Here is a 27,426-nt window from a genome sequence, read left to right as displayed (position 1 = left end):
CAGAACTCATCAGCTCCCACCTACTCTGAATTTCAGGCAAAGCAAATGGCAGCAGCAGTGAAACAAGATTTATCAGCTCTATTTGTGCTGACTTCAGGATTTTTGAGCACTGTAAAGTCTGATGATGTTGCAAGAATAGAAAATATAAGGTTTTTTACAAGCCCCCTTTTTCCAACCCTCTAAGGTACTTCTGGCAACTGTGCAAATTTTAGTCACAAGTAAAACAGTATTTTCCCCTCTTTTTAATTTATTGATCAGTGAAAAAATAGTGCAGAAAAATATCTTAGTATCTAAAGCCGTGTACCTGTGATAATCTTGCAAATTAAGACAATCCCACTGGAGGTCTCCTGTTTGATTTCAAGTTTGTTCAAATACTGCTTTTTTTCCTAAGGACGACAATGAAGACCTGAAGTGCCAGTTACAGTTTGTCAAAGAAGAAGCAGCCTTGATGAGGAAGAAAATGGCTAAAATTGATAAAGAGAAAGACAGATTTGAACACGAGCTGCAAAAATACAGATCATTTTATGGGGATTTGGACAGTCCCTTGCCAAAAGGTGAAGCAGGTGGGCCACCTACCACAAGAGAAGCTGAACTCAAGCTTCGATTGAGGCTTGTGGAGGAGGAAGCTAACATTCTTGGGAGGAAAATAGTTGAACTGGAAGTAGAAAATAGAGGACTGAAAGCAGAGCTCGATGATTTAAGAGGAGATGATTTCTCAGGGACCACTAACCCACTCCTGGGAGAGCAGAATGAATCCCTGTCAGAATTACGACAGCATTTGCAGCTGGTAGAAGATGAAACAGAATTGCTGAGGAGAAATGTAGCTGATTTAGAAGAACAAAACAAACGCATAACAGCTGAGCTGAACAAATACAAGTACAAGTCTGGGGCCCATGAGAGCTCCAGGCACCATGACAATGCCAAGACGGAAGCGTTACAGGAGGAGCTAAAAGCTGCACGAATGCAGATCAACGAGCTGAGTGGAAAAGTCATGCAGCTCCAGTATGAGAACAGAGTGCTGATGTCCAACATGCAGCGCTACGACCTGGCCTCTCACCTGGGGATCCGTGGCAGCCCCAGAGACAGCGATGCGGAAAGCGATGCGGGAAAAAAGGAGAGCGATGATGATTCCCGCCCCCCTCACCGCAAAAGGGAAGGTCCCATCGGCGGGGAAAGCGACTCCGAAGAGGTGCGCAACATCCGGTGCCTGACGCCCACCAGGTCGTTTTATCCAACGCCGTCGGGGTGGCAGAAGAGCTTCACTGACAGGCAGCAGATGAAGGACATTCGCTCCGAAGCCGAGCGGCTGGGCAAGACAATAGACCGCCTCATTTCCGACACAAGCACCATCATCACAGAGGCAAGAATTTATGTGGCCAACGGGGACCTCTTTGGGCTGATGGACGAGGAGGACGATGGCAGCAGGATACGTGAGCACGAGCTCCTGTACCGCATCAACGCGCAGATGAAGGCCTTCAGGAAGGAGCTCCAGGCTTTCATCGACAGACTGGAAGTTCCAAAGTCTTCGGACGATCGAAGTGCAGATGAACCTTTGTCAGTGAGTCAGGTAGACTTTTACTTATTACGGCCTACAGGTAAAAAGGCTCTGCCAAGCAAATTAAACCTCAAATTTGATCTATGGCACAAAAAGAAAATTCTTTATTCTAGGCAGTGAACAAAAATCACTGTTTCCTATATTACGTGAAATTCTTATTTGGACATATGAAAACATACTCTACCAATAGAGCTATTTGTGAACAGTGAATAAATCTGGTCTCCTGAAAATTAAAATTATGCTCTTGGAGACAGAACATTTTACTCCTTTTTGGCTTTGCAATTGCATTTGACAGAGTTGGGCCTTCATTGCCACTAAAGGCAGTGCAAATGGTATTTTTGGTGCTTATGAACATGATTGTTTTCTTAGTGGATGGGTTCCTATTAAATGGATAAAAGGGAAATTTTATTAATTTTAAACAGGAGGAAATACTAAATTTCAAAAACTGTAGAGAATATGGCAAACCACAGATTAAAAGAAACCATATAAATCTACTTTATAGAGACACAGAGCCACACAGTAATGTGAATATTGTAGTTGCTGTAGTAGATTGCATCTTGTTGAAGGCCTGTTAATCATTGCTTGCATGCAGCAGTAACAAGCATCTCTGTTGTGGTTTGTTTTTGTGCAGAATTGTTTCAGAGAGGTTTTGGGGAGCAAACTCCTTGCTGACTCAAGATCTTTTGCCATGAAAAATGAAAATTACCTACCCTTATCTTATCATGCAATCCTATAGTTGGCATATCTTGTTATTGCTAATGAAGTTATCCAATGTTTTGTAAGTCTCTTGCTGTGGTAATTTACTTTGTGCTGTCTTGCTAGTTTACAGTTGAAGTAGTTGCCAGGTGAAGCTGAAAGCTATTCTTATTCCTATGCTGACTAATTAGTCTTTTGTTTCCTTGTATCAGAAAGTCACAGACGCAGTGAGTTTAAAGCTAATCAATTACTATACATGTATTGCATGAAATCAAACAGAGACGGCACTTAGCATGCTCACTTTCTGATCTAGCACTAGTTCTGAGCTTGTAGAGCTCCCATTGGCTTAAAGGCAGAGCACTGCATGGACCTACACAAATTTCAAACAAACTAATTAGTATTTTCTCTAAACAAATAATAAAATTGAACATTTAACAATTGGACATTTCAGGGCTTGACCATGCAGAACTCCTACTGAAGTAAATGGGAGATGGGCACTTGGTCCCTCCACAAGCATATTCTGATTCACTATTTATTTTGTTGAAACTTTGGACTTGCTATTCCATTAATTGACTGTTCTCTTTGTCTTTGTATTTACTTTCCCAGATGTTCCAGCCTATCATTTTACTTATTCTCATCCTTGTATTATTTTCATCCCTTTCATACACAACAATATTTAAACTTGTCTTCCTTTTTACACTGTTTTTTGTACTGTAAGTCATTCATCATTTACTGTTCATTGTAGTGTTATTTTCAGTTTGTTTATTTTGTCCACCCTCCAAGATAAGAACTGCAAGAGACATAGTTTCTGTAATAGCCACTGCTGTAAAAACACTGAAGACTACTTGTTTGCCAAAACCAAAGCCAAACCAAAAGAACTGCAAAAAAACATACCAAAAAGTCACCCAGTTGAATAGGAAACCTGCTCACCGTAGTATTCCAGGTAAGCAAGCAGAAAATGGAGTCTTTTACTTTGTCTGGTTTCATAATTTTTGAATAATAATTTCCTGAGGACTGGAACCAATTTAATATTCTTTAATTTGCACCAAATCAGAAACAAACCAGAAAAATGCAGAGTGGGTGTGAGGACTCTGTTACTTTCCTCTTCCCACTCCTAGAAAAAGAATTTGTATTCCAGCCACATATGAATGGTAATGCCACGTTGTGTGTATATTCTGCAGTTTTATATCAGAGCTTGTATGTATATTTTGCATAATACGGTGATGATAATGTTTTTCAGCACTGTATTATGTGCATTAGGCCCCAGTCAAAATAGCTGGTGTATAGAGCACTATATCTGCAATGTTGGCCAGGAGCTGGAGCCTCTGAGAATGAGAATGCATGAGGAGAAGGTATCAGAGTAGCTGAGGAGTCTTCTGAGAGATATAGGCTGGCTGCATTCTCTGTGCTCTAGAAAAATGGCCATGCTACATCCCCAGATTGGAGCAGGACTTTTAAATGGACATGGCAACTCTTGGTTTGCTGAGTGACCCCTGTCTAACCGTGCCATTGGTAGCCAGTGCCCGTAGTGAGGGAAGCTTCTGTACATGCGTGTGCATCAGTAGTCACTGAATATTCCTTTCTCGCCTGGGAGAGGCTGAAGTAAGAGTACAGTTGACAAATTTCTTTCTTTCACTCTTACTTAGCAGTTCCTACAAGCAGTAGGTCTCAAGCTAGGAAAACCTCATCTGAAATGCCCAGTGGAGCTCACTTTTCTGTTTCATTCAACCCATGCTGAAACCACTGAGTCCCACAAATACGAATTCTCAAAAGGTGAACAAGTATGTGTATTAATGACACTTCTTTTTCTGCTGTTTCCACATTGAATAATGTAGTGGTAAAGAATGGTAATAAATAAAGCAGCTGTTTTTCTAGCTAATGGTAAGGATTACCTTTGATTTATCATGTTAGCTCTCTGTTCACTTAATGCATTCCCCAGTGAGAACAGTTCATCTCCATGCCTAGGTTATGCTCTGCTACCTGAAATAGCTGAGACACCATTTTTGAGGGAAAATCCTCAGAGAGCAGCAAGAGATGGGGCAATAAAATTTTTGTCATGTGAATGAAAAAAAATAGTAAAAATACTCGTTATTAAAAAGTACAGTATTTTTCTCTTTGTCTAGCTTTCCCTCAACACACTCTGCAGGTGCAGTAACCTTGATCAGCTAAATCACTCAACTCCTTGATTTAATCCAAATACTTATTCCTACTAGGGGGTGTTGTCATCATTATCCATGTTATAGTTAGGGAGATGTATAAAGGAAATTATAATCAATATATGTGAGATTAATAGATAGCTTTGACTACTTTCCCAGCAAAGGATAAAGTCAGGCCCAAAGTAATTCTGAGGAGTTTCTAAGATGCTATAATTTATGCAGTTACCTAAAATTAAGTTCCACATATTAAAAACTATTATGGCAAGATATGATCAAGCCATAACTCACAGTGAATTTCTGTAACTGGAAAAGGCCTTTTGTTTTTCAGCAGCTGCTGGAAATACTAGAGGTTTTTTTTCTCCCCATGGATTTGCAATTCGCACATCAAAAATACAACAATTTGAGGCTTAAACTTAAACTCATACCAAATCTTAGCACAAACTTTTTCAGTTTCTTTCTGTTTTAGTATCTCCTGTGGAGGAAAAAGCAATCATTTGTGTTTTCTTAAATGTTACTGACTCAATTTCCATAAGAGAGAAAAAGTCATACTTAATCTAAGATCTGAAGTTCTGGGCTTCTAGTTTTTAACCCATACTTGCTTATACCTTTCTTGGTGTTGTATACAAAAATAATGAGTAGAGAAGGTTTGATTTACAGAGAGTGTATCAGTAACACTCTAATGTAATAATACACTGAATTCATACATTGAATAAATCTTGGAAATTAATTGGGAAAGATTTGTTTCTTTCTCAGAAATCAGAAAAGGTAAGGATGAATTACTGCGATGAGAGGTGCTGTTAATCTCTGCACAGCATGGGCAATTACATCCCCCTTGATTTCTCACTGTATTTTTTTCTTGAATAAAAGCTGGAGATTTCCATCAGGCATCAACAAAGCAAAATCAAAGCTGAGACCTTTTGGGGCATTTAGGGAGCTATTGCACAAGCAGCAGTCTGAAATTAAAGCACACTAAAGCATACAAAATTATTTTAGAAGCTCCGCACAGTCTTTGAATCTCTCATGAGCAAGGAGAATGGTGAGGAGCCTCACAGAGAAATCTTAGGGAGAAATGAGATGTGTATTTCTTGTCCTTTTGCATTCAGATTGAAGGGAGTGATTTGAGCTGCTGGTCTGTTTCATGCCAGATATTGCACAACTTTAAAAGATGCTGAGAAAGCTAACACAATGAGTATGGCCATTTATCCATAGCCAGAAGATAAGATCTAGCCAAAAAAATAAGTGTTCTATGTCTTGCTAAATTGAAATAACTTGATATTACGAAATGCAGTAAGTGTACTTGCCAAGAAAGAAAGCAGATTCTCCCCACTCAGTAACTGGCCTGGTGGGTGAAGACCATCTCACAGGTGAGTGAGCAAATGCAGCTGAACACATCAGCATCCTCTGGTGGGAGTGCATTGGAGTCAGGCAGGGCACTGCTCATTCACTGAGCGGCTGCACCGCTCGGAGTTCTGAAGACAAACAGTAAGAAGAATACAGGTTTTGTTTGCATGTGGCAAGGAGCTGGATATGCCAGGTTACCTATCAGTTGAAATCTCATTTAGCAGATTTACAGCTCCCGTTTTGGAATATTCTGGTGAAGTATTAATGTTCCAGGGGAAAAAAAGCCATTGAATTTGAACCGTGAAATTGCCTTCATTTAGCACTTCCCTGATATATTAAATTTCTGTTTCCTATGCTCCCAGGGGATTTATTCAGTATTCTTTCAAAAGGATAAGATCTTCCTTCTGTAGATCTAATTATGATATTGTTTCACTTGTGGAAATTGGCACTATCTCCAGTGAATTTGTATGTAATTTAGGGAATAGGTGCATTTTTTCCTTTAATGCTACCAGAAAAATTCAATTAAATTAGTTTCCTGTTTAGAGCTGGTTCTGAATGCCCTGACAAAATCCCTCTACAGATATTCTCTCTTACTGCTACTGAAAAATTCCCATTATGTTAGAATGACCATTTTCTCCAGGCTCAGAAATACTTCTTTCAACCAAAAATATCCATGCCTGAAGCTCCAGTTGAGAGATAGAATAAGTGTCTGCTGACACATGTCACCAGTGCTTCAGAATCAAAACTAGAAGTGAGCAGGTGCTGTGGTGCAGAAAGATGCCTGGCAGTCGGAAAATAGAAAATTGCCAAAAACATGGCTGTCTAGATATGTGTTATAAAAAGAGATGAACTGCACATGAACTTCAGGAGTTGTTTACAAAAACAAGCAGAGCTTCAGGGTATTACATGCCCTTCTCCTTAGTCACCCCAGAATCTGATAGGTGAGTAGGAGACTTCTAAAGGCATCAGTATCAGGGACGTAGTTCCCATTGGCTTACATTTCTGTCTCTGATTTAATGCCAGGGGAAGTGATATTCAAATCCAACTTTTGCCATTACACATGCAGTTGCCTATGGGGAAAATTACGGTGGCTCTATTTAAAGTAAACCTCTAAAGTATCTGCCACCGATTTCCAATGTAACCTTGGAGCAGCGACATGACATAACACTTTGCTGGCTCTGCCTCTCCACTGAGTTATATGCTATTGCAGAAGCACACAACAGAAAAAGGAGACAGAGTTTGTATTCCCTTCTGCCCGTTTCCCGTTGTATACAGCCACTCCCAAGGTGTATATACCAGGATTATCAAGGCGTACATCATTCAGGAATCTAAACTAGATTTAGAGCAGTGCTCTTCTTCTTTCTTGTCACTAGCTTTTGTGGCCATAGCAGAATGGGTGTGCCATAACCAAGCTGGGGCAGCACAGACAAAGATACCCTGAAGTAGTCTTCAGTAGATTTCATCAGTCACTGCTCTGAGTATATGATCAGATCATAGCTCATGCTGAAACTCATGCTGCTTTGTCTCCAGTCTTGCATGATGCAGAGAAATTTAGCAGAGGTCTTGTTTAAAATGCCCTTGCACCTTTTTTTTTATCTTTTTCTTTTTTCTTTTTCTTTTTTTTTTTTTTTTTTGAGGTGATTTTTGACCCAAGCATTAATGGTACCAGATATGGACAAAATATACTTTTTGAAAAAGGAAGCAATATGTTGGATGTAATAAGCCTACAGTAGTCTTCCTGCTTATTTTATCTGTGCCAGATACCAAGAAGCCAAATTTGCTGCTTTGTCTGCTAATGCTGGAGGAGGGACAGTTGGGACAGTCTCTATTGAATAATTTCCTGAAATTCTCTACTGCTAAAATTCTCTACTGCTACACTTAAGGGTATATAGGACAATGATCCCATGTTTTTACAATTCACTTCATGTTTTCTTTGTCTCACCTTTTCCATATAAGGATGAATTTAGTGCGTTCCTTAGATCTATGAGGTGTGTCCAGTGCTTGTCTCCTAATAAGCCCCTGAGTCTCACACATTTCTAATTCCTCAGACTGACAGAAATGAAGGCTTCTGCCTGTCTGAGAACTCAAGCCTGGGATTTAGCCCATTGTTTTATTTATTTTTACTGGTTTTACTTCAAAGAGTGCACATAGCAAGACAAGAGGCATGGAGTTAGCAATATTAATGACACAAGAATAATAGCCTCTGTTGATGGATAAGAGTAAAAAAGCATGTCTGAAGAGTCTGCCTCCATGTGCAGTAGTGCAGCTGTGCTGGCTTCAGGGAGGAGGCAGTGTGCTGATGCCTGGCCTCCAGCTGTGGGCTCAGCTCTGCTCCCAAGCACTCCGCTTCCCTCCCAGCCATGTCAGCTGGCACTTGAGACCTAACCTCACAAAAGAAAGTCATACTGTTTCTTTAGATTTAAATCCTCAGAGTTTGGAGTCTGGGGATTTTCTTCAGGAACATTCAGTTGTGTACTTGGGGTATATTTGTTCAATTTTTAGATCATCTTTACAATTTTCACAAATAGCCCAAGTCCCATTATTTAAGTTACGTGTGAGCAGAATAAGCACCCAATTATTGCACTCGCTGAGACTTACAGCTAGACCATATAAGGAGAAAAAATGTGTTTTCCCTGAAACCTGGTTTGGTATTTACTATAAAATGCACCCAGAGTTAAAATTTTTATACTAGATTTTATCATGGATTTTGTCAGATAAAAACTTACTGTTCCAACGAGGAGAGTGCTGACTAAGCAAAGGATGTGCGAGTCCTCATATCGTGCCCTTTTTCCTCACTGATCCTCTTGTCAGCAGCTGCACTGCCCACAAAAATATGTTCCTGCTTAGGGCATTCCAGGACATCTGTCTGACAGCATGATTTGTCCAGTTTTGTACTGCCTCAGTCAAGTATTTTGTGGCCCTTACCCAGGCACACATGGGGCAAAACATTCCCTGAAAGGTGAATTTGCTGCCAATCTCAGCTGCAGTGTGCAGACACACCCAAGCACCAGTGCCCAGCAGGGCAGTGCCTACGAGGCTTCCCCCCGGGGATCTCTCAGGGGCTGCCAAACAATGGGAGCAGTTTAACCCAGGGGGCAGCGGGGGAGTTACCCTGGTGGTCAGAGACCTGAGGAGTGAGCTGGGCTCCTCCTGCCTGCGGCTCAGCAGGGGGAGCAGCTGAATTTTGCTGCTCTGGCTTCAGGGTCTCCTGTGGACTTTCGCTTGCTGGATGCTTTTGTCATGCTCCCTTCCCTCATCCCATGCCAACACTTGCTGTGGACACTCCTAGGGATTTATATCCAGCCCAAGGTGTTTTTGGACCTTCTTTACCAGCCTTGTGCCAGAGATGAGTTTCCCTGTTCAAGGCAGATTCTTCATCCAATTTCAAGAGTTTTGCTTTGCTGAGATACAAAGTGAATTAACAGACTGTAGAATCTGATCCAGAAACACTATAAAGTATCAGGAATATTTGGGTGTATCCCAAAGAAACCGTTACTGCCATTCCCAGAATGCAAGACAGTAGGGTTGCACAGTGCCCAATAATTCTGCATTTCATAACTGAGAGCATATTTAGAATACAGAAGGGATTTTAGAGAGGAGTGGTTTGCTTTTAGCTCTTTAGGATAGCTGTTAACCAAAAAAACCTCTGCTTTAAACAAAACTCCTTTTACAAAGCAGTTAAGGAGGATCAAGCTGCAAATCTCAAAATGATCATGCTAAAAAATATAATGCTGAAAATAGGGTCTGGAAGACAGCAAAAATCTTCCTTTACAGCATAGACAACAATAAAAGAAACCTAAAACTGCCTATTGTCACAGGTTCGATATTAACACTAGCTGATTTGGCAAGATTTAAAGACTGGACTGCACTATAAAACCTAAAAATGTCCCGGAGTTGGAGTTGTTTACACAAAATATGAGGAGATATAAAGTTACAAAGCTGGGGGTTGGAAGAGATGGCTTTAAAACCATCCTCCGTGCACTGACGTCACGTGGAAGCCAGCTGCGGGGATGATGCTGAACGGAACTCTTTTCCAGTTTGCAAAAGTTGAGCATTTATTAAAAGAGAGTTGCAAATGCTGCCCCCGTTGAAAAGCTGTGTCTTGCTTTGTTTTCTTACGTCTTTTAAAGATCAAGATTCACAGAACAGGATCCCTGCTAGCTGTGTGTTTCACTGCTTTCTCTGCTGCCTGGAAATGGACTGAAAAACTCCTAAAGGATCTCTTATTCCATGAAAGGTATGGTTGCAGTTTATTTCAAATGAATGTCTTTGAACAGTTAAGATTAAAAAAGAAGGCAAATTCCTGATGTGGCAAGCAGTTATTTAAACATTCCTCTTAGTGTTATTTATGTGTAATGTGAGTTCATATGTGTTATATATGGTCTTTATTCTTTAAGTTCAGGTAGTTTTTTTAGTGCAGACAGAGATATATTAACAGAACAGGGATGACAGTATTGTGTGCACTTGAATTCTTTCTTTCTCTCTCTCTCTCTCTCTCTCTCTCTCTCTCTCTCTCTTTCTCTCTCTCTCTTTCTCTCTTTTTTTTCCCCTTTTTCTTTTTCCCTTTTTTTTCCCATTCTCTTTCTTTCACTCTCATTTCTCCCTCTTTTCTATCCCTTCTCTCACTCAACTGCACTTTCTTTTAATGTATAAAGTGCATGTTATCGTGACACATGGCACACATTTATAATTGAACAAATACATACGTTTACAATTTTCTTAGTCATCCAAAATACAGCACTTATTTGGAAATATAATTTGATTGCATTTTTTTTCTGTAAAAACAAGGGAAGATTTGTGCATCTGAATGATTATGCACATCCAATCTGATTAAACTCTGGTGAAAAATAACATCTCAGCTGATGTCAAGCTGATTATTTTCAGAAGTTGCTAGAGGTTGTTTGCAAATTATCTTGTATTTTTAATATGTGGCTAGAAAGGGTAAGATATGGGGGAATAATGACTAACATCAAATAGTGGCTTTAAACATTTTTTGCTTGAGAGGAGGAAGGGCTAAAGGAAAAGTTAAAGCAAAATGCAGCTGATGCAGACAAAATTGATTATTTGCTTAATTTGATTGCTGTAATGAGCTTCTGACCTTGTCTAGGACATGGAGAAATTGCCAATACTGCAAGAGCACAGATATTGTTCTGATCCACAGAGCAAATGATAATGTGACATTTTACATGCTTTGGGTTGCTTTAACAATGTGAAATACCCATGGGGAAATCTCAGTGCACTATACACACAGAGGGTGTATTACCAGGACTGCACATTGTTCTCCACCAAAATAACCCCAAACAAACCCAAATGAAACACCAAGAAAAAGTGGGGGGAAAGAGAAGTAGAAATGGGAGTCAAAGTTTCTGAGGAACTAATCCACTGTAAAATAGCAGCAAAGCTGTATAGTCATCCAGCTGCTAATATCAATAAACATGAATTTTCTTCTCAGAATTTATGTCAAGAGGAAATCAGAGAAGCCTAAGAAACAATACTCGCCTTTTGTGGATCTTAGAGCTACAAGTGACCATCTGTAACTTCTGTAACTATCCTCTTTCAAGACTTGCTTTCCTTCTGACTGTCTTCAGTCTTTTTTTATAATCAAAGTTCCGTATGAAACAATTTAAAAATTGTTAAGATGAATGCCAGCATGGCAATAATAGTTTCCAGCACTAAGGAAGCACCAGAGGCCTTTTCAATGCTATATTCATGCTTGAAAGGAGTACATATTATATCTGTTCTTATGTGTGTAAAAACAAATATGCTATATAGTATTGACCTTTCTAGTAATATGTGGCTGATTAAAGCATGGTCATTATTACTAATAGTGCACTAGCAAAATCACCATTTGTGCAAGTTGTTGACAGATTATGTCTGCCTGTCTTGTTCATGACTCTACAGCATTTACACATAGGGAGTTTTCTTTTTTTTTTTTTCTGACATATATTTGTATAAGGATTATAGTGGAGCAGAGGGTTGACTTTTGTTTATTTCTCAGAGGTATTCTGAAAGGTTATTAAGACGTAAATGTGGGGGAAAAAATAATCAAATGGCAGTACTAAAAATTGTAAGCTTTGAATTAGCAAGGTGAGGAAGTAATGCAATATTCTTAAAGTTCATTAGCAATAGATGTTTAGATTGCAATGGATCTTAAGTGTAATAGAATTTTTTTTGCAAGTTGTTTTTGGTCAACGCTTACTGGAGTCTGGCACAAAGCTGAAACACTGGCCTGGAGAGGTGCAGTCTCTGTAGCCTGGCTGCCTTCACTAAGAGGCCGTGAGCAAACCAGTACTTGGCTTCTTTTTTGATGAGAATTCTGTGCTGTCTTTCAGCAGCTCTTAGTTTCAAGGTGGTTTATGGTTTTATGAAGTTGCTCTGTATGTTTTTAGGCAGGGGAAAGAAGGAGGGTTTGGAATCTGTTTGTAGGTAGTTGAGGGACAGGTTATCATTTCAGAGCTCCAAGGCAGGAACTTGGGGCAAACTGTTCTGCAAGCCCTGAGTTAGGGCTGGGCATGTGATGGCTTCAGAGATCCTATGGGAGGACTTCCTGTGACCCAAAAACCTAAGTAACCTGTTGGGTTTCCTCTGAGCTCTTCTGCTTACTGGTACGTGAAAGAAGCTGACTCAAGTTTAACCTCGTCTTCCCAGTCAGCTGATATAAAACAGACACAGTAAATGGTGGTTACATGGTAACCACAGCTAAACCAACAAGAGGTGCCAGTAACATAAGGGATGGGGAAGAACTTTGCTCAGGAATTAATTTTTACTATATCATAGGAAATGTGGACAGTAAAATCAGCAGTTCCTGTGAGTTGACAATCACTGATCCATCAGTCAGGGAAATGAACAAATTGCAGAAAGATAAACTGGGCTTACTCCTGGTTAACTCTGTGATAATTCAATTTCCTACGTATTTGATTTCTGACAGGAGCAGAAAGCAGTGCAGAGGCATTTTATTACTAGAACTAGATTCCATGACCACCTTGGTAACACAACAACTGGCTTTGAGAGCTGAAGTTATCAAACTCAAGTATCAATGCCTTTGTACCAGGCATTATATCACAGAAGCCATCATAACTGGATGAATGAGTGCTATTTCAATCTTGCTGGCATAGTAAATGTGCTGATGGTAATGGGCTTTCTAGTAAAACCTAAGAAAGCAAGAGGAAGAAAGGAGATCACCAGGCCCAAAAGATTTGTAACTTCTTTGCTCCAAAATCAGATAAGCAGATCTAAAATATTTCCCTTAAAGCTTGCCAATTTAGTGGTTCAATTAATTTTTTTTTCATTTACAGACACTAAAGGCTAAAGACAGTCTTTGGCTAAAGTTTTTGCTAAAGACTTCTAAAAGGAAAGAAGAAACTGAAGCACTAATTAGTCAAATATTCTGAGAAAGGTTTTGAACTAGATTGGAGTTAGTGCCGTTGAAGAATATTTTGTAGTTTTCCCCATGCTGATCCTGAAACTAACATTTATAGATCTAGATCTGTAAATCCAAAATTCTTGAACCCTTTCTGGTGACCTTCTGTCGCTCTCATATAACTGATTTCTACTGTTTATGTGTTTGTACCTGTTATTAACTTTCCTGTCCTGTCTTCCTTCATGAATTCCAAAGCATTCATGTAGCCATGAGAATTCCCAGAGTATATCACGTTTGCAGTCCTCAATTGCCAAAAGAATGTACCAGTCCTTGTCGTGCTCCTTGCATGCGTGCAAGGAGTGCGTGAGCAAACATGATACTTTTACAGTTGTCTTTTGAACAAATATAAAAATAGCTTCCACCCTCAAGGGCAGATATTGCAGGATCCCAAGGTCCTGAAGTGCCATTCAATATTGTACAGACCCAAGTTCATTGAAAACACATTTATATTGAAGAGAAATGGCAAAGAGGCAAAGTGATCGTGATACAGAGCCTGCTGTGGCAGATGTTACTGAATTCTGCGATGCTGAATGTGTTCCACCTCCCCTTTCCAGACTGGGCATCTCTGCCTTTGTATTTATGTCCTATAATGCTTGGTTCATCCATACTCGAGTCACACTCCAGACAAATATCAATTGAATAATACTGTGCCCTGCAAGCTCCTTTCAGTTATTAATTTTGGGAATTTTCTTGATTGTCTTTGTTCCCTGAAAGACAGAATAAAACATAAGTAAGACTTATTCTCTTAAACTTCCAGGAAACATTCAGGAAAGAAAGAAAAAAAGGAGAGCTGTCTTTGCTGTTGCACAGACTTTAGTCATGGACCTGCATGAACAACTGGAGAATACTGAGAGGAACTGGAATAAAGAAAAAATGGAATTGCTGGAGAGATTTGACAATGAAAGGAAAGAATGGGAATGTCAATGGAAGCTCATGCAGAAGAAAATAGAAGAGGTACTTCTAAACAAAAATCCAAACTACCATTTTTGCTTGGTGTGAAGTGACATTGAGTCACTTAAAGTTTTTTTCTGTATTTTATCCTATTCCTTATGTGTCACTGGAAGTTTCTAACAGCTGATGGAAGGATGAAAATCCTGGGATTAAGCAGTATTTGCTATTGCTTGTTTAATAGTCATGAATAAGATAGGAGGTGAATGTGGCTTTGTGAGCTGTGAGATTATTGGCTGTACTTACTGCTAACAATTCAGTCATGGGCATGAGCCTTGTTGCCTATATTACACATGCTTTTTTCAAGTGAATACTGAATATGGGGTTTAGAAAATGCATATTTTGTAACAAAAAATTTAGATATCATAATTCTCTAGCAAAAAGGCCTTAGATGGCACAGGTCTGCTGGGGCAAATTGTAATATTAAAAATAATATATATATGAAATACTGCATGACACAGAATTTTTCTAGAACCTGTTCCTTTTATGGATGACTCTTGGGAGAAAAAACAGGTACAGCAAATAGCATGAAAGTTCTGAAACCGCTTGTGTTTACACATACTAGCAAACAGTCCTTGCTATTTGCAGTGCATCTCCTTCCAGAAATAGTCACAGCAATTATTTATTGTTCTTTTATCCCCAAATTGTCCCTGCAGCCAAACCCTCTGACACTCTCAAATGCATTAACTGAGTCTGCTTGGCAGCCTGTGGATGCAAGTTTTTTCATTAGTGAGCTTTCCATATTTTTCATCTAATATACACATGGAGTGGTTTCACTTGCTCTCTGCCAGCGCTGTCGTGTGGCTGAGCAGCACAGGAATGTATGGCAGAGATTGCTCACATGAAATTGAGAAGGAAAATGGTCAAAGCCAAAGGAATTGCAGCCATACACTGCCCATTAAACCAGCCTGCAGCAGAGCTCCATAATGTCAGCTCTCTTATATTTTGCCCACAATTCTTGCAGACTTCAGTATGATGGTCTTTGCCACATTTTGTCTTTTGTGTTAGGACTTTTCTGTGCAGTCTTCCCTAATTTCACTGCCAAGCTGAGAATGCTTCAAAAGTTAGTAATGTGATCTGTATATGTAGTTGAATTTCATTGTCTTAGGTATAAGACCTGATTTGGAATGACAGTAATGAAAAGCTATTCTGGCTATTAGTAGAACTGACAATGTCAGTAAGGACTGTTTTCATCGTGTTCTGTATTAGCACAGAGATTAGGAAAGCAAGAAAAAGAGATAAAGAGTAGAATGGGACAGAAAGGAAGAGAATGAAGCAATTTGCTGGCTACTGCAGGGCCAAACAAAATACAGATTATACCTCAAGGTTACTGGTATCCTAAGGTCCCCTCTTAAATTGTGACTACAGCTGCTGCTGATTTCAGATGCCTGACATTTCTTATCCACAAGCCACAAGGCTGGAGAAAAGGAGAGACAGATACCTTTTAAATGCCATTATCTGTAGAAGGTTTTCCTCAATAAAACTTGTACTTACTTATCAGCTTGTATTTTAATTTGGCAGTTTTCTCTAGCCCACCAAACCTAACTTAATTCCTCCAGAAAGACTGGTAGGGTTTAGGAGTTATTATGGGGTAGTATCCTTCCTTGTTACTGGTATGCTGAATCCATATGAGCCTCTTATTTCTTGGAAATGGCAAAGTTCAGCCCTCAGTTTCCCTGAGCAGCTGGGCTTTGGAAGTGAAATCTGAAAACCCAGGATGAGGTCAAGTGTTAAGTCCCTGAACGTGAGAATACTTCTTAATCCACAGCACTGCCCATGAAATGGCCACATGTTCTGCATGTTGTTATTCTTTTCCCCTGTCCTTCCAAAAGCTGTTGTGATGGCCTTGTGCACTGGGAGAGGGCAGGCAGATGGCTGCTCAGAGGTGCCTGTGTGCTTTCTTCATGAGAGCAAGTTGAGAATGAATGTTTATACAGAGCTGTGGGATTCTTGGCACTGGAAATTATACTGTAAGCAGAAGAGATTTTTATGATGTTGCCATTTTTTCTAATTTATAATTTACCACAGTTCCTAGTTTGAATGTGCTGGGTGACCAGAATTAACACCATTTACTAATGAATCCACTGGATCTCAGCAGATAGCATGAAAGAACATTGCCAAATAGTACCATTCTGCAGTACTGATTTATCACTCCAGTCATAAGGAAGAATTCCACTTGTGTGAGAACTGAAAGAGTCTGCTCTAGTACAGATGGCACTGTATTTTATGAGAATTCACTTCCTCTCCTTCAAATAATATGCTTTAATAAATAGGCTGTAGCATAGCCAGAACATTCTCTCTCTGTCACATTCCCCCACATTCCCTGTCCATCAGATAACAGTTGTGTCCACCACAGAGTGTGCTGATATTACTTGGAAAACAACCCTGCATCTTTTGGCTCAAGGCAGGGACAGTTATCTCAGGAGATCTCATCCAGTCCCAACCAGGGGTGGAAGCCATACATTAAAATTATGCCAGAGAGTTTGAGAATGGTAACAGCCTTATCCTGTGGCAATCCTGGTATTTGAATTGCCACACTTGGTGACTCAGCACTTTCCTACTAACACATCCAGAATCTTTCTAATCAGTGCTAATGAGTGAAGCATCATTCAAAACAGAAGATAAATATGGGGGCTTTGCCATAAAGCTCATTGCAATACCATGATTTGATAGAAGGTTCTGTTGTCATTTCAGCTTTACCAGGAGGTAAAACTTAGAAGGGAGAGCAATATGACCGTCCATGATAGCAAGGCCATTCAGAGCAAGATGCTGCAGCTGTCCATGCATTGCCCTACTTTGCAAGAGAGTGACACAGCAGAGCTGAACCATCAACACAATGTGGCAAAGGACAGAATGGAGAAAGGGAGCCTGCTTGGTGTAACAGGACACGAATGGAAGGAGCCCAGAAACAAGAGCAGAAACAATATTCTGTTAGTGGACAATCTGGCCTTTGAGAACCACGAAGAACCTGAAGACAGCCTCACCATTAAAACCTCTGAGCAGAATACAAAGAATTATATTGGTGATCTCAATGTAGTAAGTAATGAGCATGTTTCTGTTACAAGGGGGAGGAAAGCACCGAGGACTTTGGCCTGCCAGGTTAAGCTAAAGAACTGATCTCCCTGATTTTAGCTTTCCACAAGTCACTGTCTCTACTTGCTCCTAGGTTTTCTATCAATGAGTGTCCTCTCACTGTTTGAATGTGTTAAGAGCATGCTCTTTACCTCTGTTCATAAGGTGGGGGCATTTTTGTATCTTTCCTCATACTACTTTCCTCTGCTCTGAATCTTAAATGCAAATGACCACAAGTTTCAAATTAAATCTGGAGATATCATTTTATATGTCTATATTAAAGGCCTGTTTTTATATTTATAAAGGCTCTTAAAGAACTTGCCAGAGTCAGTGAAGAATTATGCAGCTATCAAGAGGAAATTCGAAAGAAGTCCAATCACAGAAGGTAAAAACATCTTTAGACTTTTTATGTTAGAGAAAGGAAATTAATAATTCTCCTGATGTTTTTCACTTTGAAGGCAGGTTTGCTGTTGGATTTATTAGTTGGGCAGTTCCTACCCTCCTAGTGTTTCAGTGCTCAGCATAAAATATTCAAATGAAATATGCTGAAATATGGTACAAAGGCAGGTTTTACTAGCAGAATTGATTTTGTATACAGAACATAAAAATTCAGATTAGTATGTATATGAGATGAAATTGTATTTGTTTCTAATGGCTGTACAGAGGATTGGGAAAGTGAACAGATATTTCTGTCTACTCTGGTCCCATTGCCATGTAGTTTTATACAACACTGTATGGGTTTGTCAGGCTGGGAATTTCTCACTTAAAGCCCAAATCTAGCCTTAAGCAGGGGGGATGTGCCAGGAACTAATGATCCAAGAGCAGAAAGAAAGCAGGAGAGGGAAGAACCACTATACATTTGTACTAATGGAAAGATGGCAAGTCAGACCCTGAAAAGTATGGCAAGTAAACATTCAATCATCTGGTAAAAATTCAGTGTTCATTGTCTTCTCTAGCAAGCTAAACACCAGACTGCCTCTTGAGTTGTGCAGAAATTCTCAGGCAAAACTGAACCTTCTCAGATGCTCCCAAAGGTCAGAGGGATTTCTCACACTCCACCATGTGACCAGTTAAAAGTTTGCCACTAATTCATTATTTTAGCTACTCTTTGTATCTTTAGAGCAAATGGATTCATAGCTGATGCATAACTTTAAAAGATGATTTTTTATCATATATCAAAAGGCAGATCTCATGTGTAAGGTTATGAACCTAAACAAGGGATGCACTGTGTCCTACAGCTTTCTTCACTCAGTTCATAGTCAGGTAGACTCCTAGGAGTCATTAGAACAAGATCCTACTGTACTTACTGTAGCAGAGACAAGAAAACAGTCATCATCTAAGAAACTCAGAAAAAGAATTATAGTGGCAAAGGAAAGGAATGCAAATTCCTTTTGTTGACCTTTCCTCAAAATCTTTGTGTGTGTTTCAATTGTGCTGGGTATACCAGCTGCAGCAAAACTGCTCCCAAACATTTTTAAGTAGCCAGCTTTAAAACACCTGCTTCTGGGGAGAATTAATCCATGCTGAGGTCTTCTGGAATGTTCCTTATTCTCATTCCTAAAACACCTCTTCTGTTATTTCCAGAATGAAGTCACTTCCTTTCCTGGGGGAATTTGAGGAAACCCAAAAGACAGTTATCCTGCCTGAGATGAACCATGTGTCCAGCAATGAATCACAGACTTCGGTTGCTTTTGAAACAGAGGAACATAATAATAGGAAGAATCTGATGAGCTCCACCGGGGCTTTGAAGGACATTTCTTATGGTAGTTTTACTGGTGACATAGGAACAGATTTCAGACCTTGGCAGAAGAAAGAAGCTCCACCAGTTCCTCCACGGAGCACTTCTCGGCACCTAACAAACTCACTTTCTGCAGTCATACAGCTTTCAGAAGCACCCATAAGAGATCCAGGCATCAAAAGCAATTGCAAGGCTCAGGATTGTTGGAATGGGGGGAAGCTGAGGAATCCTTCACCTGTAAACAAAAATAAATCTGCAGTAGCCTGTGCAAATAAAGGGCAGGCTGTGAAAGTCCCTGTAATGGTAACTGCTGCAATACCTGTAACCAAAAATGAGTGCAATGTTCCAACAAATTTCTGCCACAACACATGGGCATATGATATGGGCAAGCTTGGAAAAGACAATAAAAATGAGCCTTCCCCACTGTCAGCCCAAAAGAGCTGTTCAGATGGAAATATGGCCCAAAGCAACAAGATGCATCAGAAACAAAACACAAAGTCTCACAGCAGCCCTTTTTACAGCAATGACTTTTATGCCCCTGCTACCTCACACAATGATCTTTTGGAAGACACCAGGTATCCTTTAGGAAAGACTCAAAGAAATGAAACGCTAGCAGCAAAGATTGATGAGTTTAATCGCACTGTATTTCACACAGATAAACGTAACAATGCTCTGCAGGAAAATCAGGTGCCTCAAACATCCTCAGAAGATCACAAACCCTGCGATCCACCGTGTGACTCTGCTGCTAGCAGGGCAGAAACTGTAAATACGCCTTGTGTTTCAAATCCCAAGCTCTCTGCAGCAAAGGAGCAAGAAACTAACAACACCAGCAAAGCTGTCAGGACAGCAGGGCAGCAAAAACACATGAATGGACTTCCAAGTACCAGTGGTTATAGGCACATGCTTCACGAGCATGACTGGAGACCAAGTAATTTATCCGGCCGCCCGCGCTCAGCTGACTCAAGGTCCAACTATGGTGTTGTTGAAAAGCTTTTGAAAACCTATGAAAAATCAACTGTGACTTCTCCGTGTAATGCAAAATGCTGCAAAGATAAGAGGACACAGGCAAATTCTGAATTCACCAATGGGGGTTGCGAGGCACTGAGTCAGTATTTAGAAATGCTCCAGATTGAGCAAGAAAAACAAGACTTTCCGAGGAATTCAGCCAGGCATATTGGGCAGCAACTCAAGCAAGGAAAAGAGAGGCAGAAGTTACCAGAGGTAAGGTTCATAAGAATGACAAAAGCAAAACAATTCCATTTCATAGCAAGCCTCAGACTCTTAAATGGGGCAGACTAACTTTGTATTGTAACTAATTATGTAAAAATAGATACTTTAGGCCAGGATCTGGATGAATCAGGAGCATTTCCTCTGCAGATTAAGAGTTGTGGGAGGGCAGAAGCATGTAAGTAAGAATGAGCAGTGAAGATGTGCCAGATTCTTATCCCTGCTGGTGTTCTGCAAAGCTAGTTTTTTACTACAGTGCAGTTATGCTAAGATTGAACTAGTGAGAGCTTCAACCAGGTTTTAACACCCTCTCTCCTTCCTTTAGCTGATGTGTTATGTCATAAGACTTCCCATAGGGCTTAAGCAGACTTGGCCATGCCCCAAACCCTGGAGGTCTTAGATAACATTTTTCAGTATCCAGCGTGCTGCTTGGATCAGGAGTTCCTTGGAACTGCCTATGACAAGGAATATTGTGACTCCATAAAGTTTCCACTAACAAAGTAACCTTCTCTTACTCATGTCTCAGTTCCAGCTTCTCCTATATATTCAAGCATAGGTTCACAGAAACAGAAGAGCATGGCATGAGTAATTAATTTATATTTGGCTGAAGTTTATTTTCAGAAGTTTAGAAATACTGCCTTTGCCAACATTCTTTCTTAATGAAAAGACAAACAGATGGTTTGGAAAACACTCTGTAAGTTGCAGGTTCTGTAAAAGTCCACAAAGAACACAAAGAGATATGCCTCTTGGAATCTCAAAAAACATAAGGCAGGTGTGTTTTGAGCTAGGAAACTTAAATGGGTTCAAGCTGTCAGCTGGTATGCCTTAAACTGGCACAAATTCACAGACTTCAGTGGAGCTATATAGATTTAAGCAGCTGAGAATCTGACCATGCAGATTTTCTTCTGCATGTCTTTCTGACAGTCTTGCTATGATGCAATGCCTTGCTTAACAGGCACATCTTTCCTTCAGCACAGAAATAAAAAAGCTGTGAAGCTTCTGATTTCTTTTTCATCCAATAAACTTTTGACAGGCAAACAAATTTTCATCAATTAATATGGAGAAAAGTAATAATGACTTTTTCATAATCTTACATTTTACATTGTCATTTCTATCTGTAAAAGCTAAGTGTAGAATATTGCCTGACCAGGAGTTACTATTTAATGTCTCAGAGATGTACAGAACTACATGTGGCTTGAGGCACTGGGTTTATTTTCATTATTTCAAATTTACGTCAGTGTCACTGTGATCAAAATCTGTTGAGTTTCCTCTGCATCTCTATGGATCTGCCAGTAGACATGACACTGTATTAACACATAACCATTCTGAATTAGTTACCAAGTTAAACAGCTTCACACTGAACTAATGGAAACAGTTTCCTGAAATAGGATCTATCAAAAAATACCTGAGAAGCATGTAGATCCTACTCCAGTAATATCATATGGTATTCTGAGTTCTACACTTGAAATATTTTACAGCATTCATGGACAAAAAAAAAACTTATAGAAACTAAAAGATAAGAGGAAATGTCAATTTTGTCTTGCACTATAATTCTGTATGTTTCCTTGTGTCTGACACTTGTCTTCATGTATTTTAAACCACAACTGATGTGAGAATCCCTGTACATAGAAATAGCTGTTCTTTTGCATTCTGTGCATTGCTGTGCTCCTTTTAATAGCTTCCAACCACCTGTTCTGAGGTCGCCGCAAATGTCCTCCTGCATTCCCGCTGCATTCCACAAAAGCTGCAACTCGTTAAAGCGAGGACTTGCCTTTGTGTTCCAGATATGTGTGCCAGTGAAATGTTCCAGTGAGAAGGGCTTCTCCCGTCCCGCTCGGCCGGCAAATCGACGCCTACCTTCCAGATGGGCATCCAGATCCCCATCAGCACCACCTGCTGTGAGAAGAACAGTGTACAACTCTGTCTCCTTTCGGTCAGAGACCTCAGTAGTCTGAACCCAGAGCTGGGTTGGATGGTGTTGTGAAAGCTCTCTGCCTCACTATGACTGTGTTTGGTATGTGTCGTAGCAACCAGCTCCACACTGTTGTGTTTTGTCCAAGAGTGACCCCCACCACATGCTGGACAAAGCATTCTGAATCTTAGGTCATCATCACCATGGTCTTCAGTGTTTTTATTGAGATGAAATAGAGATATCCCTGGTTTTCTCTGGTTTTGGGGTTTTTTTTTAATAGTTCACAAGGAATTTCTTTTGAATGGCATCTTTCTTAATTTGTTGATCAATTTTGAGTTGAAACAATGTATAGTGCTGTATATTCTGACTTTTCTGCAAACAGCAGAACGTAAAGCTGTATGCATGATCATGTGTTTGTAGGTGCATGTGTTGGACTAGGAAGTATACTGGCCTGTATTTAGAAGAGACAAACTGTGCTAGTGTTGACATTGAAATTACAACCTATATGCCTACATATATATATATAAATATACTTTGTGTTTATTTTAAAAAGTTTGAAATATACAGTCCCAATGACATTTATATTTTATATATCTTTTACATAGGTTCACAGGTGTAGTATTTAATGTAAAAAAACTAAATATGCATTTTTTGTGACTGATCGCAGTGATAATGCCTTGCACAATATGTATCTGAAGCAGACTAGCTTGACTGATTTGTCAGTCATGCTTCATGGCATCCTCGTTCAGTTTCCTAACCCTAATGCTAGGTCAAAATTCCTAAACGTATTTTTTCTGAATTAAAATACTATATGATTTGTAATACATTAGCCTTTTTCAGCACCAGAGACATTTCTGAAATGTTCCAAACCCTTTACAAAGCTTATATGTGCCATTATATATATAGCATACTGTAAACACTTTGGTAGATTCAGCTACTCTAACATACAATTTATGAAGGGAAGAAAAGAGTTGTATATGCTCAATTCTGTAAAGCTTATTTTTCCTTCTAGCATTATACTTTGAGGTTTGGCAAAGTCAGATATCAATGGACTTGTTTACTTTCACTCAAGGCAGGAGAACAAGCACCACTGCTCCCAGTGCTGTAGCCACTCTCCTTTTTTACTCTTCTCCTAGACTAGAGTGCCTGAGCCACTTGCTCATTCCCTGCTCCTGGACTGACTCGTGGAAGTCAGTTATGAAGTTTACTTGCACTCTGGCAACAAGCTGCATCTAATAGGGAAATATTGCATCCAGATATGATCACGATGGTGCCCGAAATCCTGACACATGGCATTGCGACTCTGGTGTTGCCACCACTCGACTTGGTATTGTTTGCCATCTGAATGACATGCACAGAGCCTGGCTTGTTCCTTCTCACAGAGTGAAAGAGGTATGGATGCTGTCCAGGCTCTGAACTTCCAGAAAGACAGTGTCCTTCATCCTGGAATTTTTGCACCTTTCGTTAGGCTGTTGCTGGGTACACAGTGCAGTTATGATGATAAATGTTACCTTTAAACAGCATGTCTAGGTCAGAAGGAGTAAAAAGGCACTTCTTCAACATCAGCCTGATTTTGTCTGGCAACTTTTCTTCTTCTTCTGGAGAAACATAGTGTGTTCAAAGAAATTTCAAAAATCATCCCGGGATCCATTAATGTGCACATCTTCTTATGTGAATGTAAAAAGGATTTCAGAGAGAGTATAGGCTTTTGTCCTAGTGAATTGTATATGTGGCAATATAGGGAAAATTTAATGTGCTTAATTTGTAGTGATCTGTTGATCTATTCCAGTCATGTTGAGAATTCACACTTTTTTCCTTCCTTTAAGGACCTTATTCTTCTTTCCTCTGCACAACTTTGTTTTTGAAAAGAGAAAAAACAGAAGGCCCTGTGTTCTGAGCAATAGGCTGTGTGGTAGTATTGGTAGCAGTTCAGGCTTGCGAATATTGGAGTGAGCAGGCATTAGAGCCATAAATCCCAATTTATCATGCCATTGTGGCTGTCTGTTTGGCTAAAAATACACTCAGAATAATTTGCTCTATCTAAACTTCTGGTCCTTTCTAGGTCTGTCCCACAATACATGAAGATTTCAAGCAAATCAGGAATTCATCAAAACTTACTCAGACATTATTGCAAAGTTATTGCTGGAAAAGATACAAGGACAGAAAATCTTGAAGAAAATTCATACAGTTTAGACAGAGACAAAAATCTGTGTGCTCAAGGGAAAAATCAAGGGTTCTATAAATTTGACTGCCCTAATTTCGAAATTTCTCTCCATTAGCTTCCTAGCACTAGAAAAGTTAGACATGATTCATGGTAAATTTGGAAAATGGTTTAATATTCTGTCTAACTATGGAAATTAACAAACCAAGATACCTTGCAAATTGACCTTTTAAATGCCTAAACAGCTGACCAGCTTTGAATGCCTAATGCTGGGGAAAGGGTAATATGAGAGAATTGTAAAAAAATGTGGTTCTTAACTTCAGTCACTGTTGACTGCAAAAACACTTGTTTAAACTACCTTTATGGTGAAGTTAAGCAGTTTTGTTCTGAGAAATTGTGATGCACTTTTGTTTGAAGTATGTAAATCCAAAAGCATTTCCCTTGATTAGTCAGTGAAGGTGTTTCTTTAGTTCCCTTCAGTTTCTTTGGTTGACTTTTACATAGACCACATTGTTGAATCACAGAGAAAGGATCAAATACCAACAACATTCCCTGATGTATGTAAGTTAAATGAACAGAAGGTTTTTGAAATAAACGAATAGGTCAAGGATGAGTCCATTTTGTCAAGATTTTCTGTGTCAGTCTAATTTTAGGCATTGGTTCTGATGCCTAAAAGTGTCAAAACTGGTGATTTTGGTCTGCAGACGGCTAGTTGGAAAGCCTAACTTTAGAAAATTGCCACTGTCACTGTTTAAATATTCTCTTCAAAAGCTGTGGTGACTGTGGTAACTTTTCTGGTTCCTGTAACTGTGGTTATTGAACTACAGTAAAGGCTTTATTCACTTATTTGCTATAGGGGGAAAATCTCCATTGGGCTGTGTTGTTTCTGACAAGGAAATCTACACATATACACATACTTGTGCAAAAAACACAAATGATCTAAACATTACTTGACCTTCCTATTAATCCTAGTGTCACCAGTGGAAGTGGTGAGCTTTGTAAGCCTTTTTCTGAAATAGGTTTTAATAATTTTACTCCTCCATACCCTGTCTCAAGTCTCAATGCAGATATATGTTATTACTTGCACTCTGAATTAGTCTCTCTTTATTGCATGTCTTAGTAAGTCCCTGGAGACGCAGAGTCAGCTGCCCATTGAAATGGAGATGTCACTAGGAATCAGATGTCTGGTACTTATTAACAAAAAGCATCATTCTCCCTCATGCCAACACATACAGCCACAATCTTGCCAGACCTTTTTATGGAGGAGCATGGCAGGGTAGAAGCATACAGAGAAGAATCACTCAGCTCTTACTTGCATACGTGACAGAGCAGGCCACCTGGAGGCTAGAAAATTGGCCTGACTCAGACCCTCTGCTGGAGGCAGAAGGAGTAGAGAAGAATAATTCTCTTCAAAACCTCTGCATATCATTCCTCAAACTCAGAGTACACTTCCATTATGTGATTTTTCTTTACAATGTAAGTGACAGACTTACGTATCTTTAAAGTGTTGCTGAAGGAACAAACTTTGTTTTCCAGTAACAACACAATTGTCCCTCACTATTACACACACTGTAAGGGAGTTGACTGTTATATGTAGGAAAGGATTTGCAATCAGTGTAATGGAATTTTACAGAGCATTCAGATCACCAATTTATTTCTCCAGTTGTCTATTAAAAAAATTGGGATTTAAAATAGGGATCTTGTATCCAAATGTCTTCAACAGCATTTTAGCAAAGATATACAACAATCCAGAAGGCAAGCCCAAGAACTTACAGAATTCTCACCGTGCTGCTGTGCAAAGGATTTCTTTGGCTTTGAGATCTGTAATATACAACTCTAGCCATTTCATGCTGATATTCTCAGTAATGGTATTCTCATTTGTAATGGTGTCTTTAGTTGTGTACATGTCTTTACACTGGAAGGTGCTCTAAATGCACAGAATCAAAGCCCCTTGTTGCCTCTGGCCTTCCCACCCCTCTTTGATTCTTAGTGTGTACTTTTATGTGCTTTATTGCTGTTGGTCTGTATGTATATGCCATACCATAGGACTTTCTACCTGTACTGCAGCCAAAATACTTTTTGGACAGGCTGTCCTAAAAAGTGCTGATATTACTATTGCCATTCACAAATATATTAGAACTTGATCTATTGTTTTGCATCACTGAAAATGCACTTTCTTCACTGTTAATGGCATACATTATACAGAATTTGTGCTTTTGCTTTTTGAAATGACAATTCATCTGCTTTTGCACTTTGGTTCTACCCCTCTCCCTCAGACCTCTTCTGTTGGCAAAGTTCTTGTATTAGTGGAGATGTGTTTCTGATGTGTCCAGTTGTTCCAGTTGCTGTGTGGCCGTGGCAGCTCATACCTAAGGGTGCCTTGCTAACTATGTTGCTCTAGAAAGAATTGTACTGGAATTTCCATGGGATAAGAGAGATTGAACTATCAACATGATCAAAGTGAATGTGCTGTTAATGCCTCTTCTCTAGTACCTGCTGTCAGCAATGTTTCTGTTAAAGGGTCTGGAATTGGTTTCCTCCTAGTGGTGGTGCATGTTTGTGTGTGTGTATGGCCAAGATTCACTAAAAAATGACACTGTAGGGGAGTCCATACATGTTATATCTTCAAATCAGATTATCTAAAGTGTGAGCCCAAAATATGCTGGTCTATCACATGAGATATTTTTTCGCTTTACTATGGAGTAGATGCAATCCCAAAATGAGCAATGGGAAGACAGCAGGCCCTGCACAGGTAGGTCTGAGGTATGTAACACAAGTAAGCAAGCTTTGCTGGCTGGTATTACTGGCTGAGTTAAATCCCTTGACTAGTCAACTCATTAAAGCCAGAGGTTCTTTAATATTACATCTCAGTGAATGCATAAACTTCTACTAACCTGCTAATGTACCACAGGGATTGTAATGCTGAGGAGTCTGATTTTGATTGCCCCTCCACATGGAAGTAAGCCACTGGCTGTGGCAGATGTGTCTGCACGTCTGCCAGTGCCCCTCAAATTTCCCTAAATGAGTTTACTGCAGCTAGAATAATTTCTAAATCATATTCACAGTAGGAAAGGACTGTCATTACAGAAAATTGCAGTCATATGTGAACTCTGCAACCATGACACTGCCAGCTGGCATGGTGACACAGAAAATCATACTGAATTTTTCTTCCGTATCTCAAGATATCTGCAGCATGTCAG

At 39.7% G+C, this 27,426-nt stretch overlaps 2 protein-coding genes across 3 annotated transcripts in view; both read left to right on the top strand.

Annotated features, from left to right (window-relative positions):
- Positions 1 to 2,851, top strand: part of MTCL3 (MTCL family member 3) — a 31,394-nt gene extending 28,543 nt beyond the window's left edge. The window contains exons 6-7 of the mRNA XM_064708021.1: positions 392 to 1,567; positions 2,187 to 2,851. Coding sequence (XP_064564091.1) covers positions 392 to 1,567; positions 2,187 to 2,291 — 1,281 coding nt within the window. The 3' untranslated portion in view covers positions 2,292 to 2,851. The remainder of the gene's footprint in view (positions 1 to 391; positions 1,568 to 2,186) is intronic.
- Positions 2,852 to 2,972: 121 nt separating this feature from the next.
- Positions 2,973 to 24,839, top strand: KIAA0408 (KIAA0408 ortholog). Of its 2 annotated transcripts, XM_064708023.1 has the most exons (8): positions 2,973 to 3,194; positions 9,879 to 9,985; positions 11,201 to 11,290; positions 13,926 to 14,122; positions 16,811 to 17,152; positions 17,494 to 17,573; positions 18,773 to 20,147; positions 21,938 to 24,839. In XM_064708023.1, the coding sequence occupies exons 4-8, from the start codon at positions 13,988 to 13,990 to the stop codon at positions 22,106 to 22,108; spliced, it is 2,103 nt and encodes a 700-aa protein (XP_064564093.1). In that variant the 5' UTR covers positions 2,973 to 3,194; positions 9,879 to 9,985; positions 11,201 to 11,290; positions 13,926 to 13,987; the 3' UTR covers positions 22,109 to 24,839. The 2 variants fall into 2 exon arrangements, with proteins under 2 accessions (XP_064564093.1, XP_064564092.1); XM_064708022.1 differs by lacking the exon at positions 11,201 to 11,290.
- The last annotated feature ends 2,587 nt before the right edge of the window (positions 24,840 to 27,426 follow it).

The sequence above is a fragment of the Zonotrichia leucophrys genome, chromosome 3, assembly GCF_028769735.1.
Source record: "Zonotrichia leucophrys gambelii isolate GWCS_2022_RI chromosome 3, RI_Zleu_2.0, whole genome shotgun sequence".
Taxonomy (NCBI): domain Eukaryota; kingdom Metazoa; phylum Chordata; class Aves; order Passeriformes; family Passerellidae; genus Zonotrichia; species Zonotrichia leucophrys.
Note: the sequence above shows the minus strand (reverse complement) of the source record. Positions and strands in the feature narration are given on the sequence as shown.

Bases quoted from the DNA above. Each gene is read 5' to 3' on its own strand.
- KIAA0408 (XM_064708022.1), top strand. The intron at 17,574-18,772 runs GTAAAAACATCT...TGTTATTTCCAG, and splicing joins AAGAAGTCCAATCACAGAAG to AATGAAGTCACTTCCTTTCC. The intron at 20,148-21,937 runs GTAAGGTTCATA...TTTGTGTTCCAG, and splicing joins AGAGGCAGAAGTTACCAGAG to ATATGTGTGCCAGTGAAATG.